Raw genomic sequence first — 21,997 nt, forward strand, 5'->3', positions numbered from 1 at the left:
ACGGTGGAACAACTGGTCGCAATGATGCGCACTGACCACCAGGGGGCAGACACTCAACGCAGGAGCTGCCCCCTGGTGGTCAGTGCGCTCCCACAGGGGGAGTGCCGCTCAGCCAGAAACCGGGCTCATGGCTGGCGAGCACAGCAATGGCAGTAGCCTCTCCTGCCTCCACAGCAGTGCTAAGGAGCAGCGAACCAAGTGGTAAGGAGAGAGGGCTCCCGGACTGTGAGAGGGCGCAGGCTAGGCTGAGGGACCCCCTCCCTACCCCCCCAGTGCACAAATGTTGTGCACCAGGACTCTAGTGCTTATGTATCCTAGCACAGGACTTCCTACTGAGTAGAGATTCTTTATTTCTCCTGATGATAATTTGCAATAATGTGCTGTGCCTAAAATGTCGATAAACAATTATGCTATTATTGGATATCTCACAAGAACATCCAATCCAAAGTGGCCAAGCTTGTTTTAGTTATTTGTTTGCATGTGGCTTTCACATAGCCCTAGGAAAAGAAGGGCACTGAACACTCCTTTTCTTCTTTTTTTTTCTTCACTTCATTTTTAAAAATTATGAATGGATTTTATTTTTTTAGAACAGTTTTAGATTTTAGAAAAGCCCAACAGATAGATTGGAGAACCCCCATATACCTTCCACAGACATAGTTTCCCCTGTTATTAACATCTGACTATGGAACATCTGTTCCAATTAATGAACTGATATCGATACACTATGACAAATAAAGTCCATAGTTCATTTAGATTTCCTTAGTTTTTACCTAATATCCTTTTTTGTTCAGGAGCCCATCAAGTATACTATTTTATATTTAGTTGTCATATCTCTTTAGGCTCCCCGTGGCTGTGGAAGTTTTTTAGAATTTCCTTGTTTTTTTATAATCCTGCCAGTTTTGAAGGATACTGTATATTGTAGAATGTTACTTCAATGGAATTTGATGTTTTTCTATGCTTATGCTGGGGGGACGGATTTTCGTGAGGACAATCACAGAGAAACAGTGATATTTTCATCACATCATGCCAAGCAAGGGTACATACTATAGACTTGATTTATGACTGAAGTAGTGTTTTTTTAGGTTTCCCCACTTTCAGGTTAGTTTTTTCTTCCATTCTGCCCTCTTTGGAAGGAAGTCACTGTGCACAGCCCACACTTAAAGAGTATTAATTTATTCAACTATCGTTATCAATATGGAATCATGGATATTCTATTCTTTGGGGGATGCTAATACTACTTTATTTTGTTGCTCCAATCATTTCTGCTTTGGCCATTGGGAGCTCTTATAGTTGACTTTATTCCGTTTTTAAATTGATCTCTGCTTATGGGCACAGACAATAGGGTGGTGAAGGCCTGGGGTGGGGGTGGGAGTGGGCTAGAAGGGGTCAGTGGGGGAAAAGGAGGGACATATGTAATACTTTCAACAATAAAGATTTAATTATAAATAAATAAAAATAAATTGATCTCTGCTTGATAGGAAGTGCTATGCTGGATAGCTATCATAATAAAAGCGTAATATGCTAATTAGACTGGATGTCATTCCGGATGTCCTTCCTGACAACCTTCCAGATGAAGCTGGGGCTGCGAGGGAAGCCTGGTTCCCGGATGCCAGAGGGAAGCCTGTGCCGGCAGCCGGGGGAAGAAAGGCCTACTCTTGCACGAATTTCATGCATTAGGCCTCTAGTAAAGATATAAAGATAATTAGATCCAGTCTCTGCTCTTGAGAACAAGAGTAAGTACTCAGTTACAGCCCAGTGGGAACAAGTACCATTCGGTGCCATTTGATTATGGGGCTCCCAGCTAAATCCAGGAATCTTGGCTGGCCTTCTCCATAGGTAGGGGGAGTTATCTGGGTGTGGTGTCAGGCTGCTGGAGGGCTCCAGTGCCCTAGCAATGCTCCCTCAAGGATTTCACAGTACCTGAAATTACAGTTGTATCCCTTTAAAGTCACTCTGGTTAAGATGCAAACAGCCCCCTGAGAACAATGGAATGTCAGTCATTGTGCATTCTGGTGAATGAAGGGATGGTATCAGGGTTCAGGGCATAGAGAAAACCATCTAGGAGTGAGGGATGGGGGATTAGAGTGAGAGGGAGAGAATAAAGGATACAGGCAGAGGGAAGCTGGGACCCCAAAGAAGACAGACCCTGTAGCCCAGGCAGAGGCGGTTCATTCAGTACAAAGTGAAACCCTCAGTAGCTACTGTAGAAGGGGAAGTATCACATTTACTTGGCAAACCATCTAGAATAGTGTTAACATAGACAGTGTGGCCAGCAAGTGAAGAAGTAAAAATAAAGGAAATTAAAAACCCTGCAGAGCCATGAAACCACTCAACTCATGGAGGGCGTGGAAAGGACACTTGGACACATTCTCACTCGCCTTCCACTTGTGCCCGGAGGCTTTGAGTTCCTCTGGAGCCTGCGTCTCGTCTCCTCTGATCTCTCCTGGGTATTCTCAGCTCCTGGCCTTCCTAGATCCATAGACATGGACTGCGACTCCTCTTCTCCTATCCCCTCAGCCCTAACCATTTTCCCTCTGACACCTGACATGACTACTCCTCGGTCTGTTTCTTTGACTTTGCCGTCCTATGAAGCCCACCCTCTGAGTGCCCATGTGGGGGAAGAGCCAGAGTTACACAGCTGAGTTACTCCTGAATGATTTGCCAAGCCGAGGCTAAGGAGCACTACCAGGCAGTAAATGCTGATGGTATAATTTATGCCACAAAGAGATGTACTTTCGTTTTCCCCCGTAAGTACTGTCTGTCACAACTGCATGAGCTCGTAATAGAACAGGTTTAGCTTCTGTGTCTATTGATTGCCCATAGACACGGCTCCAGAATTTCCTGGGGACAGACTCCACGGGAAGTGACAATTGTGAAAGTCCCATTCATCCATTAGTTGTTCTTCCTTATCGATTTCTGTTTCCGTCCAAATTGCTGGCTCCCTTTCATGAGAAGATTTTAAGAGCAGAAGCTGTACCTTAAAGATTTCTTTGATATGCTGACCTTTCGGTTTGTAATTTTAATGTTGGTGCGACAGTCTCGTGGGAGCTTTATTTTCTTGAATTTCATGAATCGTTGTAAGAGAAGCTTCAGCAAAGAAGCGGGTGAGTCTAATTCACTGCCCTGTAGATGCAGAGTACAGAGGATTCCAAACCTTGTTCTGTGGCACGTCTTGTGACTCTTCCAGAGGTGTCAGTTGAGTTAAAGGAGCATCTAGAACCATTGTCTTCACCTAGAGCACTTTCTATGCGAGAGCGGTAGTCTAGTGGTAAATCCTAGTCAGGTGATTCTCCTTAGACCTGAGCCCATGGGTCCGGGCAGGAGGAGGACCTAGTCCAGTGATGGGCAACCTTTTGAGCTTGGTGTGTCAGACTTCGCCAAAAAACTGAGCATAACTCAGGTAGTGTGTCACTTTGAGGAAAAGACATTACTTCGCAAATGTTTCATCCTCAGGAGCAGCAAATGTTTCATCCTCGGCGTGCAGCCGCCTCAGCGGCCACGTGTCATCAGAAATGGCTACGCGTGTCAGTACTGACACGCGTGTCATAGGTTCGCCATCACTGAGTCTAACTTTTTTTTTTTAATTTCTTTATTGATTAAGGTGTCACATATTTGTCCTCATCCCCCCATTCCCATCCCACACCCCTCCCCACGGATGCCCCAACCCCCTGTTGAACTTAACCGTTGGATAGGCTCATATGCATGCACACAAGTCCTTTGGTTGATCTCTTCCCCCCTCCCCCCAACCTCCCCTATCCTCCCTCTGAGGCCCGATAGTCCGATCGATGCCTCCTTGTTTCTGGTTCTGTTCTTGTTCATCAGTCTATGTTGTTCATCATTTCCCCTAGATGAGCGAGATCATGTGTCACTAGAGATATACTTATAAGAACTGAATGTGAGACGAGCAATAATAGTTATGCTGACAGGCAAATGAATCAGTCTGTAGTGAGTTTCTTTCTGGACCAACAGTTCTTTAGAGACCCAATTTCAATGTCCACCAGTTCCTTATGTGTACATGTCAGCACTGACCCCTCAGCTCTGGATGGTGGACAAATGGTGGTAACGGAGGTCCGACTCCCTCTGGTTTGGTCTCGGCCGGACCCAGGGTCACGGCTTCACCTGGACTCAGGGGCACGTGGCCTCACCCAGACCCAGGGGCGCGTGGCCTTTCCAAGACCCAGGGGCACGTGGCCTCACCCGGAGCTAGGTGCGCGTGGCCTCACCTGGACCCGGGACCCAGCCTCACCCGGATCCAGGGACACATGGCCTCACCTGGACCCGGGGGCGCGTGGCCTCTCCCAGACCCAGGGGCGCGTGGCCTCTCCCAGACCCAGGGGCGCGTGGCCTCACCCGGACCTAGGTGCGCGAGACCTCACCCGGATCCAGGGACACATGGCCTCATCCGGACCCGGGGGCGCGTGGCCTCTCCAAGACCCAGGGGCGCGTGGCCTCACCCGGAGCTAGGTGCGCGTGGCCTCACCCGGACCCGGGACCCAGCCTCACCCGGATCCACACTGAGTCTAACTTACTGCCAATAGAATAAGGACTTGGCCCTTGGCAATGTGAACCACAGTGAAAGGGGGTGGCAGTGAGGGGCGCGTGCGCAAGTTATTTGGTGAGACATTATTTTCCTGTGCTTCTTTTTATTTATTTTTATTTATTTATTTTTTTAATAATTATAAAGGCAGTGTTTTTTTTTTAAATATATTTTATTGATTTTCCACAGAGAGGAAGGAAGAGGGATAGAGAGCTAGAAACATCGATGAGAGAGAAACATCGACCAGCTGCCTCCCGCACCCCCCCCCCACCGGGGATGTGCCCGCAACCAATGTACATGCCCTTGACTGGAATCAAACCTGGGACCCTTCAGTCCGCAGACCGACGCTCTATCCACTGAGCCAAACCGGTTTCGGCCTGTGCTTCTTTTTATATCTTCTAACAGTTTATATCTAGATCAGTTTGAAGAAATTTATTTTTTTTTTTAACATTTCCTTGGCATTGAGACCTTTAATTGGGCAGGGGAGCCCAAATCCTTCCTGTGTAATGACTCTTTCTTTTCACTGCTATCCCAAATGGAGCCACATTGTCTTTGGTTGATAGGACAATGAGCATCAACTCTCAACCTACTGAATTGCTCAGTGGTTTGTTCAGTAAATGGTACTTTTCACCATAAAGAATGTAAAAGAAGCTGTACCATAGGAATTTTTTCAGCTTGCTTTGTTGAGCTGGTTATACTCTGACAATTCTGCCTCTCACTCCAGAGTCAGTGGACTGATGACGTTGCACCTGGGGTACTAGGTTCACCGGGGAGCCACACCGCTGCAGGCCTTGTCCCAGTAGCTGGTGTTTTGGAATTGATGCCTCAGAGGCAGGAGAGAGCCCAGTCCTTTGCCCTCCTTGGCCTTCAGTGGACCTAAGTAAAAGGCAACCCATTTGGCGGTCCCCATTAGAAGGACTAGAAGGTTCTAACAGCAAGATGTGTTATACAGCCTCAGTGAAAATGTGGACATGTAGAAATACAGGTCATTCCAAGGACATTGTCTAAAGAGGTGGCTCTGGGAAAGGTGGGATAGAAAGTTCTAAACCGAAGGACTGAAGGAGCTGTTGACAATTCCCTCTGGATACATCTGACCTTCCGACAGGCCTGATAAGGAAATGGGATGAGGGTGTTTGATGGACACCTCTCTGATAACACAGCCCTGAACAGTGCCTTGACTTGGCTGCCCATTAATTTAGTTTCTCTCTTCTTTACCATCCCAGGACCTCCTCTGGGCCTAGATGGCCATTCGTTTCAGAACTGTAAGACATTAGCCACCATCTTGTTCAACACTCATTATTTAATGGGATACAGAGCAAAGTGAATCGTCCAAGTTCATATTGCTAGTCATAGCCAGGTAGTGCAGAGCTTAGACTGAGTCCTCAGATTACCCCACTTCCAGCCAGTGCTTTTTAGGCAGCACCATGCTGGTTTTTAGGATTAAACATTCTTTTTTACTCAGCAGCTGGTCAGGCCCAGACTTTAATTAAAGATTGCTAATTGGTTCTGCTTCTGCTATTTCTCTACAGTAGCTAGAGAAAATGTCAGGTAACTTAGGTGCCTTCCACATGAGACGCATTCTATGTCGGTCAGCATTGGATAATCCTTTCTTGGTTAGTGGAACTCAAGAACTAGTCTTGGATCCTTTAAAGAGCAGCTTAAGAAAAGGTTTTAGAAAATATAGATAAGCAAAAAGAATAAAAAATTAAGAAACAATAATACCACATCACAAATCACATTTCAGATTTTAATAAAAGCCTAATATGCTAAGTGTCCAGTCATCTGTTCAACCACTCAAAGCATAATATGCTAATGATATGCTAAGGCCACTCAACTGCTTGCTATGATGTGCACTGATCACCAGGGTGCAGATGCTCTGACCGGTAGGTTAGCTTTGCTGCTGGGGTCCGGCGGATCGGGACTGAGCAAGACGGGGCCGGAGATGCCCTGGAGCCCTCCCATGGTCCCTCCCCAGCTGGCCAACCTCCCGCGTCCCTCTCTGGCCCTGATCTATACTGGTGGGGTCCCTCAGCCTGGCCTGTGCCCTCTCGCAATCTGGGACCCCTCGGGGGATGTTGGAGAGCCGATTTCGACCTGATCCCGCAGGCCAGGCTGAGGGACCCCACTGGTGCACGAATTCGTGCACAAGGCCTCTAGTATTATATAAAATGTGTCTATACATACAGGGTGGGGCAGAAGTAGGTTTACAGTTGTGAGTACATGAAACAATTTATTATTGTATTAATACTTATCAATTATTCTGTTATTTTCCATATAAACCACTGTAAGTCTACTTTTGCCCCACCCTGAACATATATATGGATATACGTGGATCTGTATATGTGTATAGACTCCATGCCAATAATATCTAATCTAATAATAGACAAATATGCAAATATAATGTCAATAGGTATGTAATATTTTATTGTGTATCTAACATAATTTAACTAAAAGATATGCTATTGTTGGAAATGTAGGGGTTTTCCACTAATGTTAACTGCATTTTAAACAACTTTAATGAACATCTTCTGAATAAAATCTTTCCCATTTCCTTAATTATCACCTTAGGATCCATTAATAGAAGAAGGTATGCTGAGTCAGAGCATATGCATATATATAAGGCTTTTAGTGTTCTAGTCCGATTGCCGAGCAGAAAGAGCCATTTACACTCTCTCCTTCGGGGCAGGGGAGGACGTTGGCACTTAAGTAAAATAAGGACACCACCCACTGGTTCTTACTGCCACGGTTAGATGAGTTACCTGGGCCTTTCCTTTCTCAACGTGGCTGTAAAGCCACTTTGGTCTGGTCCTGCCAAGGCCGTAGGGGTGAGTTAATAACAGTGTTATAAGCATATTGTTATGACCCATCAGAGATTACAAGCAGAGTTATGTAAGAAGCTTGTAATAGTTACACAAGGAGTTGTGCTAGGCATGCCTTCCTCAGTTACATGTACACTTGCAATCCAGACACAGTGGTGCCGGGACCAGGGAGAGTCCTGCTGAATGTGTGTTAGTCGAGCAACGGTTAAACAGCTAGGACTTCGTGGTGTCCTGACATTTCAAGATGAGATCTTTGTGCTCCGTTACTTATGATGATGCCAGCCGTTGTGAGCAGAGAGCAGTGCTGGTGGCAAATGCTACACGGCTAGGGTTGTTTCAGTCCGGGGGTTGCCAGGCGAGTTGACTTAATGTTTCTTATTGCTGGCCCAAGTGCAGTGACTTGGTCGGCAGCTGTGAGGATGACCTCATCCCATTACATTACAAGGCAACGGTGCACGTGAGCTCATGAGAGCCAGGCTGCTATTCCCTAGCGATAGTCCATTTTTACATCTCATTCAATATTGAAGTGAGTGAGGATCATTTTTTGCCCATTGTAGGAGGTGGTTACATCAGATCTTTCCTGGCATACCAAAGCCCTCATACGGCTGCGACTTAACTATTGTAACCTCGTCTCCTAACAAGGTCAATGTTACCCTGTGAGGTGCAGGTTCTAGGAGGGAGAACAGCAGAGCGAAGGGCTAAACTCCCCATCCATAAAAGTGAACGTGGGGCTTGTTGCTGCCTTCCGATCTGAAGGTGACCTGAAAGTTTCTGGGCTCACCCCGTCAGACTTGAGTAGAACACAATACAGCCGCTCCTTGAGTAATGTCGCCATAACACTGATGGGAATTTGTAGGAACTCAATTGTTTATATCAATTAGCCTATGATAAAACTGGCTTCATTGTATGTCATTTCACAAGTCGCAGAACCTATTGCCAGCATTAAGTGAAGACTTACAGTCCTTACTCATGGGTTTCCACCTGCTTCTGTGTTTCTTTGGAGGAGAGAAATCATTTCAAGACAGAGTTGTTGGCACAATAGTCTCCTTCAGTGGCGTCAAATATTGAAGACATGAGCCTGGCTTTTTAGGTATCTTTGAAATTCTGACATTATTGTTACCATTTTTACATTCATACAGGTGGTTCTAGGAAGGAAATCACTGAACACTGGGAATGGCTAGAGCAGAATCTGCTGCAGACACTGTCCATCTTTGAAAATGAGAATGACATCACCACTTTTGTGAGAGGAAAAATACAGGTAGGGGGTGTTTTGTTTTGTTGTTAAACTTTTTAATTGGAAATTATGTAAAACAGAAAAGTTGTAAAAATAGGCTAGAATGTGTATTTTTCCTCTTTCTCTTTAATTCTCACACACGAGGCTCCATGGACATGTTCCTTTGCATTTCCCTTTTCCACTTAACTCCTGCGTAACATAGAGGTTGTCACATGTTGTTGTTTTTAATTTTACTAGTTCTCTTTTGTATTTTGAAATTATTTTTATTTTTTATTTATTTTTTTTTTATTTTTATTTTTTAAAATATATTTTATTGATTTTTATTGATTTCAGAGAGAGGAAGGGGAGAGGGAGAAAGAGAAATAGACACATCAATGATGAGAGAGAATCATTAATCAGCTGCCTCCTGCACACCCTGTACTGGGGATCGAGCCCGAAACCCAGGCATGTGTCCTTGCTGGTAATCAAACTATGGCCGGGTTCATGGGTTGACACTCAACCACTAAGCCACATCGGCCAGGCTGAAATTATTTTTAAACTTACAGAAGAGCTGCAAAGATAGAGCAGAGAATTCCCATAGACCCCTATGCTCAGCTTCCCCGAACGTTAACATCGTCTATAACCACGTACATTTACCAATACTAAAATTAACATCAACATGATGTTAACTGAACTACAGATTTTATTTGTGTTTTACAGTTTTTCCATTCATGTCCTTTTTTATTTTGCAGCCCAATCCAGGATCCCATGTTGCATTTAGTTCTTTGTTTTTTTGAAGATGCATATTTTGTGTGTGTGCACCGTGGACAATTCTGCCAGTCTCCTATGCTTGGACATTTAAGCATTTTCTAATATTTTGCAATTATAAACAATGCTACACACCTATGTACATAATATGTATTTTCATATTGTTGTGGCTGTATCTTTTAGATAAAGTGGTAGAAGTGGGATTGCCAGGTCACATGGTGAATGTATGTGTCTTTTTGCCGAATGTTGCTAAATCCCCCTCCATCTTTCATTCCCACTGGTAACGATGGGAGCGTCTGTTTCCCTGCAGTTTCACCAAAAGGCTGGATTCTCAAACTGTTCAGTGTTTGCCAATCTGATGGGAGAGAAATATTTTAGTGTTGTTTTAATTTGTACTTATTTATGAGTGAAATTGAATATCTTCATATGTTGAAGGGCCATTTTTATATCACTGTTTGTAGACTGTCCGCTTCTTCTGTCTTTTGACCTATTTCTCTATGGGCCTTTCGGTCTTATTTTTCTTTAATTCTTAAAAGTCCTTTTTACATAAAGGATATTAGCCTTTAATTACAGTTTTTTTCTGTTGCAACATCTGGAGTTTTAATCACAATGAAAAACCACTTTCTTTGCACCCAGGTTAAGGAGGAATTCTAGGAAGTGATCTGACAGTGTGCTTCTCATTAAATTTCCACAGAATGGTCTATTTTTATTTCATTTCTTCCTCTTTACATGAACACATAGTGATTTTATATTCAGAAAAAGAAGGATAAACATGCAAATGGTATCTCTTCTTTAGAATCTAATGTTTTTGAAGAGAGAAGTAAATTTGAACTGCACCACAAAAAAATTAGTGAGGACTGAGGAGAACAAAAGCATATATATATAAAATAATATCAACCTCTTCCTTGCTCCCACCCCCACCCCTCAAAGTGAGGATTTAATCACTGTTCGAGATTGATAATGTGTTTCTTCTCCATCCTTATTAAAGAGATTGGAAGAGTAGGGAAGAAAATAAAAGTGAGAGATGGGGAGACATTGCAGCTAGGAGGAGTTGGCAGACTCCAGACTAGAAAAGAAGTTATTCTAGATTAATTGAGAGTTGTTTTATTGATTAAAAAACAATCAGATTGTCTTTTTTAAAAATATATTTCTGTTGATTTCAGAGAGGAAGGGAGGGGGAGAGAGAGATAGAAACATCAGTGATGAGACAGAAACATCGATCGGCTGCCTTCTGGATGCCTCCTACTGGGGATTGAGCCCGAATCCCAGGAATGTGCCCTTGACCAGAATCGAACTCAGGACCCTTCAGTCCGCAGACCGACACTCTATCCACTGAGCCAAACCGTCTAGGCCAACAACCAGATTTTTTTTTTTAATTGATTTTTTTACAGAGAGGAAGAGAGAGGGATAGAGAGCTAGAAACATCGATGAGTGAGAAACATCGATCAGCTGCCTCCTGCACACCCCCCACTGGGGATGTGCCCGCAACCAAGGCACATGCCCTTGACCGGAATCGAACCTGGGACCCTTGAGTCCGCAGGCCGACGCTCTATCCACTGAGCCAAACCGGTTTCGGCAACAACCAGATTTTATAACATCTTCATTTTGTTTCTAAGTCATGTATCTGAATTTCTGGGAAGTAATGGAAGTGGAGAGAGTCTGAGGATCCCTGATTTGATCATGCAGGAGGGGCAGGGTGGAAGGGGCAGCCTACTGATGTGGGAAACCCAGAGATAGGAGGCATCTTCTCTCCAGGAGCCACTGAGGTGCTCAGTTACCTCGTCATGTTATTGTCGTTGGGAAATAGGTACAGATGAAGAGCTGGAGCAAGACACAGGAGCTTAGAAGTGACAGTAGCCAGGAGAAACAAAACAAAAACAAAATAAAGACTAATTATGTCCAATAGCTATTCTTTTCACAATTTTTGTTACATCAAAAATGTAAGATTTAATATCCCTGAAACCAATTATGAGGAAGGAATTGCTATTAATGCAATTATGTGTGAAAGAGTCATTCATGTGTAATGAATGTTTAAGCTTTCACAGATTAATAAGAGAGCCAACAAATTTATTTGTTTGAGATTTAATTAACTTTTATAAAGTCTGAATGTAATAATTAACTATAGAGCCAAATATAAGTCAAACACCAGAGAATATTTTGTGTTCCTAGATTTCTAATATGCATTTTATCATAATAGTAGTTTTACTATACATTTAATTTTGTATCATGTCTTTTTACTTTGACTAGTACTATAAACCACATATAATATAAATTTTAGTTGTTATTTTAATAACTAATATTCTTCCCTATTAACTTTATCATCTCTCTCTTTAGGTGTCTCCTTGGCTTCTAGACTAGTGGGGGGCTGGCACAAGCAATAATACCCTGAATACTTTTGTTCAGATAATTTTTCCGATAGTTTTTGCTTTTTTCCTTTGGGATAAATTACAAAACGTTGGTTAATGGGGTAAGAGTTTAACATTTTTTAAATTTTTAAAATAAATCTTTATTGTTCAGATTATTACAGTTGTTCCTCTTTTTCCCCCATAGCACCCATCCACCCGGTTCCCACCCCACCCCATGCCCTCTCTCCCTCTCTTCTCCCCCCTCCCCCCCGGTGTCCTCATCTATAGGTGTATGATTTTTGTCCAGTCTCTTCCCTCACCCCCCACACCCCTTACCCCCCCCCCCCCAGGACTGTCAGTCCTCTCCCTTTTTATGCCCCTGATTCTATTATATTCACCAGTTTATTCTGTTCATCAGATTTTTTATTCACTTGATTTTTAGATTCATTTGTTGATAGATATGTATTTGTTGTTCATAATTTTTATATTTACCTTTTTCTTCCTCTTCCTCTTCTTAAAGAATACCTTTCAGCATTTCATATAATACTGGTTTAATGGTGATGAACTCCTTTAGCTTTTTCTTATCTGTGAAGCTCTTTATCTGACCTTCAATTCTGAATGATAGCTTTGCTGGGTAGAGTAATCTTGGTTGTAGGTTCTTGCTACTCATCACTTTGAATATTTCTTGCCACTCCCATCTGGCCTGCATAGTTTCTGTTGAGAAATCAGGTGACAGTCGTATGGGTGCTTCCTTGTAGGTAACTAACTGTTTTTCTCTTGCTGTTTGTAATATTCTCTCTTTGTCTTTTGCTCTTGGCATTTTAATTATGATGTGCCTTGTGTGGTCCTTTTGTTTGGGGTTCTCTGTGCTTCGTGGACTTGTAAGTCTATTTCTTTCACCAGGTGGGGGAAGTTTTCGGTCATTATTTCTTCAAATAGGTTTTTAGTATCTTGCTCTCTCTCTCTTCTTCTGGCACCCCCATAATTAGGATGTTGGTACGCTTGAAGTTGTCCCAGAGGCTCCTTACACTATCTTCATATTTTTGGATTCTTTTTTCTTTTTGCTTTTCCGGTTGGGTGTTTTTTGCTTCTTTGTATTTCAAATCTTTGACTTGATTCTTATGATCCTCTAGTCTGCTGTTGGATCTCTGTATATTTTTCTTTATTTCAGTCAGTGTATGCTTAATTTCTAGTTGGTCCTTTTTCATATCCTCGAGGGTCTCACTAAATTTATCGGCGGTTTCTAGAAAATTCTTGAAAAACCTTATAACCGTGGTTTTGAACTCTATATCTAGTCATTTGCTTTCTTCCATTTCTTTCATTGGTGACCTGTTTCTTTGTCTCCACATTTTGGCTGCTTCCCTCTGTTGATAGAGTGGCTTTGTGTGCTAGGTGTCCTATAGGGCCCAGTGGCTCAGCCTCCCCAGTTACCTGAGGTGGACACTCTTGGTGCACCCTTTTGTGGGCTGTGTACACAGTCTTGTTGTAGTTAAGCCTTGATTGTTGTTGGTATCACGGGGAGGAATTGACCTCCAGGCCAATTGGCTGTGAGGATCAGCTGTGTCTACACTGGGAGAACTTCTGTGCTAGAGACACCCTTATGAGGCAAGACTTGCTTCAGTGGGGCTTTGGTGCTCACTGAGTCTGCCCCTTGAGTGTGTCCCTTATGGATCTGAGGAGTTGTAATCTGGATGGTCCCACTCTGACCCCTGGGTACACTGGCTCTTGGATCTCCAAGGAGGTGCTAATTTAGCTTCTGCCTGAGGCCACCCAGCAGGAGCTACAGAGAGATCTGCAGATTCCTTTTCTTTGTTTGGGTTTTGGAGGTGCCCAGATGAGGCCCAACTGTGAAGCAATGCAAGCTGCTGCGGGGCCTTAGGTCTTCTTTTGGATGTTCTGGGTCTCATTGACTCAGCTGTAGTTTGTTAGGTAAGTTTATATTTCAAAGGACCAGGCCATTCATATGCAAAAGCTTCTGTGCACAGCTTGGGTGGGGCAGGGTCTCAGGGTGGAGAAAACAGCAATGGCTTCCCATCAGCCCTGCTCTAAGAGGCCCCCGGGTTTCAGTGTCCCTCGGTAATCACTGCAAGCACCTCTGAGAGAAAGCCGCCCTCCAGTTCCACCCGATGCCAGACAGTCCAGTTTCTCCCCGTATGAGTCTGGATCCCCAGAGTCTCGCCTGGAATTGGAGTTCAGAGCAGTCAGGAACTTGTGTCTCCCTCCGGATTGAAAAAGACAGCTGCGTACTCAGTTGCCAGCCCTCTCCGTGTGCACACCTCTGTACCTCTGCCTTTACTTCCGCAGCTCCTCTGAGTCTCAGTGTGCTTTTCTCTTCCCTTCTAGTTCTAGAATTTCCACTCAGCCAGCCTTCCTGTGGTTCTGGATGATGTCCGTTTTGTCTTTTAGTTGTAGTTTTGAAGTGGTTGTGCGAGGCAGCAAGCTCAGGTGTTTACCTATGCCACCATCTTGGTTTCTCTCCCAGTTTAACATTTTTAATGGACCTTAGTAGATATTGTCAGTATATTAGAATCCCTATATGATTACACCACTGCTTACTTTCAGCATTAAAATAGTTGTTTAAATTGTTTTTCAAACTGAACAGGTCAAAGTTGGTGTTTTACTGTTTTAATTTTCTATCTTTGATTGATTATGAGGTTGAACACTTTTTCATGTTTACTTAGTTCATTTTCTTTTTTGTGTGAATTACCCATCAATGTCCCTTGTTCATTTGGATTGTAGTAATTTTCCAAAGTTATAGGGAGCTGTTCCCTAGAACCAGGTGACCTATTTCATATTATGTAGAAACTGTAGAACACGCAGGAAAGAAATATTCTATCCTTTTGTTCCATCATCTGGTCAACCTGGCTGAAAAACTACAGCAAACCAAGAAGAGGTTCTGCATTCTAGATCCTCTCTGTTCCTAAAGGTGGGAAATTTGGGAATGTAGCTTCATGGAGACTATTATCCTCACCAGTTAAAACTAGTTGGCAAGGCATGATCTGTTTTGTATGAGTGTATTAGACCCCAGAACGTTTCAGAGTGATGTTTCTCAGTGCTATAGCCACATAAATCTTCTCATTTGAAAACATTTTCTTTTTTAAACTTTAAATGTGTATTCTAAATGTGGTATTTAGTAGATCTTTGGATAGCAGGATCTGAACTTAATGTTTTCCACTCAAAACCTATGGGTATCATTTGGTTTGTTATACCTCACTCGCTTCCTTATTCTCACTTTAGGTAAGAGCCCAATAGTGAATCAAAAATGTGAATGGTCTAGAATTTTGGATTTCAGACTGGTAGCAGTTGGGAACCACTCAGGATTTTTATACTAAGAATTCTGTAGTCAAAATAAGTATTAGGGAGATAAATCTGTAGGGATCATCCAGGCTGTACTGGAAGCGTAAGAGCCCAAAGGCAGGAATTCCATGTATGAGTCAGTTGCAATTTTCTGTTCTTGGAATATGGAGGGTTCATTCGCATCAAGGAGAATCCAAGAGGTTGCCCAACTTCACCCAGCAAGGTGGTGATATTGTTGGGATCTGAACTCAGAACTTTCATGCTTGAAAGCTCATGCTATCCAGTGGTACCCTGAGATCAGAGAAGATGAAGATGAGGTTAGAGGGATTTGATGTTACAAAGTGGAATTCGAGGGAGCATTATTATTATTATTTTTTTACCAACAGATATATGTAGAAGCCAGTTTATAGGGAATTATGGAGGAATTGGATAACAATAAAATGGCCTCTCAAGCTACTCAAGTGATTAGATAGTAGAGTTAGCCAGTCACTTTCTGTGCAAATATTTCATTTTCTGTCCAGCTGACCTAATTTTTGCTCTTACATTCACCCCTTTTCTGTTTAAATGGGTGCTTGTTCCTTTTCTCTAAGTTCCTGAATACTATTCATGGCCCTGAGACAGCAGGTTTGTGGCCAAGTGTCAGTTAGTGGCATGCCTTCTGGTCTATCTTTCCTTCCTTGTCCAGTCATGATGAATTTTTGTTGATTTTTGAGAAAGGCAGAAATTGACCTTTGGCATAACTATCACGATAAGCTTGGAAAATCAGTACAACTATCAAAATCTTTACATTTCCTCTTTTATAAAATAAAATTATGGGTTTTATTCTAAGTAAACTTATTAACAAAATGATTAAAACCAAAAATAAATACACCTAAAAGAAATTAAGAAAAAGGTGATTAGCAAAAATAAACAGATAATACAATCTATATTGTTATTTTGAAAATATTTTCGTACACAAATACTGCTTGTTAATTGGCTTTGAATTTTGGGGTTGCCTTTGAAAAAAAATTTATCAGTTTAAAAAAATGTAGTCTTAGAAATTGTTTTTTTCCTTTCCAGTATGTACAGTGTACAGAAAACAGCAGCTCTATTCATGGTAATACCTCTGTGTGCTTTTGTTTCATCCCTACTTAGGGCATCATTGCAGAGTATAACAAAATCAATGATGTGAAGGAAGACGATGACACCGAGAAGTTTAAAGAGGCCATTGTGAAATTCCACAGGCTGTTTGGGATGCCCGAGGAAGAGAAACTCGTCAACTATTACTCTTGCAGCTACTGGAAGGGGAAGGTCCCCCGTCAGGGTTGGATGTACCTCAGTATTAACCACCTTTGCTTTTATTCTTTTCTTATGGGAAGGGAAGGTAAGTTGTCTAGGATTTCAGAGGGAAGCTTAGGAAGTTCTACTGAGGTTTGCCCTGAACTCATAAACCACATACCAAAAATAAATCTGTAGTTATGACTGGGTCAGCATTGCCTTTTAACTATTTAACAAGTGAATCATTTTCAGTTCAATATTTGTAAAAAAAAAAAATTAAAAAATGTGTCTATTAAGTAATAAAGATTCACCAAAGGCATGATTAATTTAGTAGACATGGACTTAAATTGACAATAATTATGAACTCGGAATTTATGTGGTTTGCATTTGTCTCTTATAACTAACAAACCGAACAATAATAGATGTGGACACGCAGATGCAAAGGAATTCAGGGCACCTGGGAGTTGGGGTGTGCGGTTGCAGTATCTCAGAGGGGTTTTAAGGAGCCGGGAGCTGACCTGAGCCTTGCTCCCTGTGCTCAGCCAAGCTGGTGATCCGGTGGGTGGACATCACTCAACTGGAGAAGCGCGCCACGCTGTTTCTGCCCGACGTGATCAAAGTGAGCACACGGTCCAGTGAGCATTTCTTCTCCGTGTTTCTCAACATCAACGAGACCTTCAAGTTAATGGTGCAGCTCGCCAACATAGCCATGAGGCAGCTCTTAGACAATGAGGGATTCGAACAAGATCAGTCCCTGCCCAAGCTGAAAAAGAAATCTCCTAAAAAAGTGTCTGCTCTAAAACGGTAGGTGCCAGAGACGGAGTCTTACAGACTTTGGAAACAAGAAACCCATCCATTTGTTCAGGCAATGTGACATTTTCTGAACAACTCAGGGTTCCAGACGCTTTCCGGGTAGAGATACCAGAGTGGAAAAGGCTGCCTGCGGCACTCCCAGCTCAGGAAGCGAGGCCGAGGTGGCCATCTCCAGCACAACCTGGCGGGAGCTCTTCGGGCCCCGTGGGCACCCACATGGGAAGATGGGCAGAGGGTAGGAAAGGCCTCTCAGTGGAGACTGCGAGGAGCTGGGGTCTCGGTGGTAGTGGAAGCTGCCCCTGCAGATTCAGCCGGGTGGCTGTTCCCAGCAGAGGGAAAAGCACAGAGAGAAGGAAGTCCATCCCATGTCTGGAAGGCGGCAGAGCACGGGGGAGGAGAGGCTGCTGAGAAGCCTGGAAGCCTGCATAGGGGAGCAGAGCTAGAGAGCGAGAGTGAGGGAAACGTTGACGCTCTATAGTGTGTACGCGTGGAACTGCCCTACACTGAGGTGGGGAATGAGCATGTCCAGGGGTGTGAGAGCTCAGTTCTGATCCTGTCCAGCAAGTTGCCTGCAGGACATCTAGTGGGGGATTGGACCAGGAACATATGGAATTGGAAGTCACTGGCTTACAGCTGGTAGTTGGAACCTGACAGATGTCACCACCACCATGAGTGTCTTTGGTGATTTGAGTCATGTTTCAACAGAGTGGTGGAGGATGAATGGGGTTACTGCTGTGGTTTAAATAGCAAATGAAAGGAAGGAAAGGGAACTAGGCAAGGATAGACTGCTTTAAAAAAATTCTTTGGTAAAGGAGGGGCATTGCTCTCTTTAGAATGCAGAAGATTTGAATACAGGTTAAGAAGGGAAGAGTGTTTGGATGAAGGTAGGGGTGTAGGAGGGTAGGTGCAGGGACAGGAGGAACAGAGAAAGAAGTAAAAGAAAACAATAACTTTAATATGTGTGCCGAGACCTTTCCCTTTATGACAGGGAAAGGAAGGAAGACTAGTGGGGATGGAGGTAATTTTGGAGATGGAGGAAGGGAACTCCTACCTAGCTTCAAGTGGCTAAGGTCCGGTAGAGCTTGAGGGGAGAGGTTTTAACAACCTGTGTGAAGAACAGGAAGAAAGTCAGGGGAAAAGATTGTAGTCAGAGGACCCAGCTGAGGCTGTGGAAATGAGTTGTCCATGAGGTGGGTTATTCCTGTATTTCAGGCCATTTTGTTGTCTATGGAGGGTGGCAGTGCGATCAGCAGACTCAAGAGGCTCGTTTGCATCCTTACTAGCTCTTTCTTAAAAGATACCCTCCCCCCAAGTGGCACTGGATACGTGTCAATGTAACAATCTCTTTAGAAATTATTGTATTCCTTTAGATAAAGAATGCATTTCCTGTGCAGGCCTAGTTTCCTAAGACTCTTGAACATTTTCAGATATTGATTATAAAATGACTACAGAAGGGATCTAACTATATTAAGATAATTTTATTATGCTTTTGGGTCATAGGTTGGCATTAGCGCCAATAGTAAGCCAAGAAGGTAGGAATAAATCCAGCAAGATTGAGGAGGGGTAAGGTGGGCTGGGGACCCTCCATGGCTGCATCATTTAGAAGGTATTGAAACATTCCTGTTGCGTGATGTGAGTTATTATTATTGCTTTCCAGCGACCTTGACGCCAGGGCCAAGAGTGAGAGGTACCGTGCACTTTTCCGGCTGCCCAAAGATGAGAAATTAGATGGCCACACAGACTGCACCCTCTGGACCCCATTTAACAAAATGCACATTTTGGGGCAAATGTTTGTGTCCACAAATTACATCTGCTTTACCAGCAAGGAGGAAAACTTGTGTAGCCTCATTATCCCACTGCGGGAGGTAAGCCTCAGGTGAAATGGATTTTTAAGTTTCATTTGTGATACTTTTCTGTGTGAGCCAGGAATGTATTTACCAGAACTTGGCTGGCTTTTAACTGCAAGTGAATGTTCGTAATTCTTTGGTGGCACCTGCCACCCTTTCATGTATTGCCATTGATCTGAATGGCGGTGGGACCTGAGAGAGTTCTTCCAATGGCAGCCTAGTATTTTACATGGAAATCTCATTCTTATTCAGGTTTGGTGAGGCCCACAGATCAGGAGATGACTGCCATTGAACAATAGATTGTATCTTTGGAGTGGTGAACACACACTACAATATGCAGATGATGTATTATAGAAATGTATACCTGAAACCTGTATGATTTTATTAACCAGTGTTACCCCAATATATTCAATAAAAATGAATAAATAAATAAATGAAAATGCAAAAAAAAAAAAGAAAAAAAAAAGAAAGGTAGATTGTTAGACTCACAGACGCCACTGGGAGGGGCCACAGGGGCCACTTGGGTAAGCACCAGGCCGGCAAAGGGAGCAGGGGAAACTGTGTGTAAGAGTCTTTATTGTGGTCTCCAAGGGAAGGAACAGAAGAGGCAGGAGTAAGCAGGCTGGTTTGAATAATTTCAGTGGATTCTGGGGTGTAGGCGCTGTTCCTAGTTATCTGGTGTCTGGCCCCGGGGCAATTAGGGCAGGTGAACCGTGAGCCTGAGTGCGAGCTGGGTAGAGGAGGTGGTTGGGCTGTGGGCTCTGATGTGGGCTTGCAGAGGAAAGGCCTGTTCCGGGTGAGTCTCTGGGAGTTGTCTAACTCTGGAAGGATGGTCCTACCAGGGTCTGCAAGGCCCCAAGATATCAAAGCATCAAATACAGAAACTGGAAGATGTAGTTGTTCCACCTGGCTCACAGCCTGAGGGCAGCTTCGTCTGAAGGACACGGCCTCGGTTGTGAATCCAGAAGCCAGGTGTTCAGATCTGGCCCTCCGATTCCCAGCACTGGAAGCGCCAGGGCTGAGCCCAGCCCAGATCCACCCAGTCTGAATCTCTGCAAGTTCTAGAATCTGCATTGTAATCAAGTCCCAGGCTGGTTCTCATGTACAGTCAAGACGAAGAAGCAGTCGTATTGTATGTGGGTGGAGGCGGGTTCTGTCGTGTCTGCCCAGGGTGCTCCTGTGGAAGCCTGGCTTGAGGTTTGGGCTTGAGAAGGAGCTCCAGGTTAGGGCGTCAAGGGCTGGCAGACCTGCAGTTTCTAACCTGGAAACTTGCAGCCTCCCCTAGCCCTTTCCTAGAAGTGAAGGTGGTTCGAAGCGTTGGTTATTAAAATGGGCCCTTTGTTAAGATTCCCTGTAGTCAAGGATTCAAGTTTCCCTCTGCCTTCGTTTCTTTTTTTAAAATAATTTATGGTGGGAATGGCTAGGGGGGAGGGGGGGTCAAGTGGGGAAAAAGGAGACATATGTAAAACTTTAGACAATAAATTTAAAAAAAAATAAAAAAAATAATTTAAGCATTTTTTCTTCTTTTAAGAATAATGGCACCACCATTACAGAAAATATGTAGAAGTATAGACAAATAGGATAAAAACAAAATTCATCCCTCGTCCCACCATTCAAAGACAACCGCTGTGAACATTCTGCTGTATTGTTTTCCAAGTTTCTTCTCTACTTTGTTGTGTATATATCATTGATGTCATTCAGTTTTAAAACAAAGAGAATTTTTATTTTTTGCTTATTTTCTTTAACAGCGAGTATATTTCTTAAACTTTTCCCTGTATCACTAAATATTCTTTTGTGATATAATTTTTAATGACTGCATATTATTTCGTTCAATGGATATATAGTTTATATATTCAGTTACCTATGATTGGACCTTTGCATTATTTTTAGTTTTCTCCCAATCAGATGTATAATTTTCCCTAAATTATAAAGTCCTGGAAGCTTAATTGGTGGACTAAAAAGAATGGAAAATGTCAGGCCATTGGCACATCTAGGTTTGTTTGTGTGTTTTTTGTTTGTTTTGTGTGTGTTTTTTTGGCACATCTAGTTCTTATAGGATGAGCTAACTGGTATTACGACACCTTCTGAGGCCAAGATACTTTGTTGGTGGTGATTTCTGAGATGGGTAATTCAACAGTATTTACATTTGATTCTGAAATGGATTTTAAAGCTTTTCCAGCCAATTTACTTTCTTTGCCAATAAACTGTTCCTAACGTAATTTTCTTCATCAAGTCCGACCTGAGTGTAGGAAAGCAGAGCTACCTGAAGTGGCCAGGGAAACCCATCTTGGGATTAAGAATGTACTATGGAGGTGCCGTTTATGATTCTGAGCGAGGCACCATTCTCCGAACCAGAGGGAAGTGAGCAGAGAAGGGCGGAAGGCGCTGCTGGATCTTCTGCTCTCCTGTTCAGAATCTGCCAAGGTTTTGGGTCCAGCTAGCTCTGTGTACATGTTAGTGCGATTACAATAATGAAAGCCCGGGCAGTTGGGAGAATGGAGACGGATATTCTCAGCCCGTCTTCCCCTCGCTAGTTTCCTAACAGGCAGTAGGGCAGAGATAGCTCAGTCGCATTTCAGGGTGAATCGGAGCAGGGACAGCAGTGGAGGCAGCATTTAGAAATAAAGCATGTTTGGGTTGGAGGAATGCAGCTCAGTGAAATGGCAGTGCCCTTCCCTTAACCTGGTGAAACTCGGAGAGAGATTAACAGTGGAGCCCTAACCCGCACTAATGGAAGAAGCAAAGGACTTAATGTAATTTTTATTACCTTTTGGTAACGATAATGACAAAGCTGAGGGATGGGGCTCCCACCTCCCCACCCTCTTTCCGGAATCTGTCTGAGTAGAGAGTGGTCTCTCTGTGGACTGCGTACCTTTAGGAACTGAGTTAAGCTGACGGATTTGCAAGGCCTCCATGAGAACGTTCAGTCCTGTTTGGAATGGACATTATTAGCATTAGCTAGACTAGGAATTGACTGGAGATTATTAACATATATTTCACATCTAGACTTAAGGTACACCTGCTCAACAGATGGTCAATGATTACACAGAATCAGTTGCTGTAGATTTTTTGTTGTTAATCCTCACCCAAGGATATTTTTT

General features: G+C 43.3%; 1 protein-coding gene across 1 annotated transcript in view; it reads left to right on the forward strand.

Annotated features, from left to right (window-relative positions):
- The window catches only part of TBC1D9 (TBC1 domain family member 9), an 81,908-nt gene that overhangs the window by 33,342 nt on the left and 26,569 nt on the right, over window positions 1–21,997 (forward strand). Inside the window, exons 3-6 of the mRNA XM_008143713.3 lie at window positions 8,496–8,614; window positions 16,114–16,342; window positions 16,779–17,040; window positions 18,707–18,914. Of these exons, the coding sequence (XP_008141935.2) occupies window positions 8,496–8,614; window positions 16,114–16,342; window positions 16,779–17,040; window positions 18,707–18,914 (818 nt within the window). The remainder of the gene's footprint in view (window positions 1–8,495; window positions 8,615–16,113; window positions 16,343–16,778; window positions 17,041–18,706; window positions 18,915–21,997) is intronic.

The sequence above is a fragment of the Eptesicus fuscus genome, chromosome 6 (assembly GCF_027574615.1).
Source record: "Eptesicus fuscus isolate TK198812 chromosome 6, DD_ASM_mEF_20220401, whole genome shotgun sequence".
In the NCBI taxonomy this organism is placed as follows: Eukaryota; Metazoa; Chordata; class Mammalia; order Chiroptera; family Vespertilionidae; genus Eptesicus; species Eptesicus fuscus.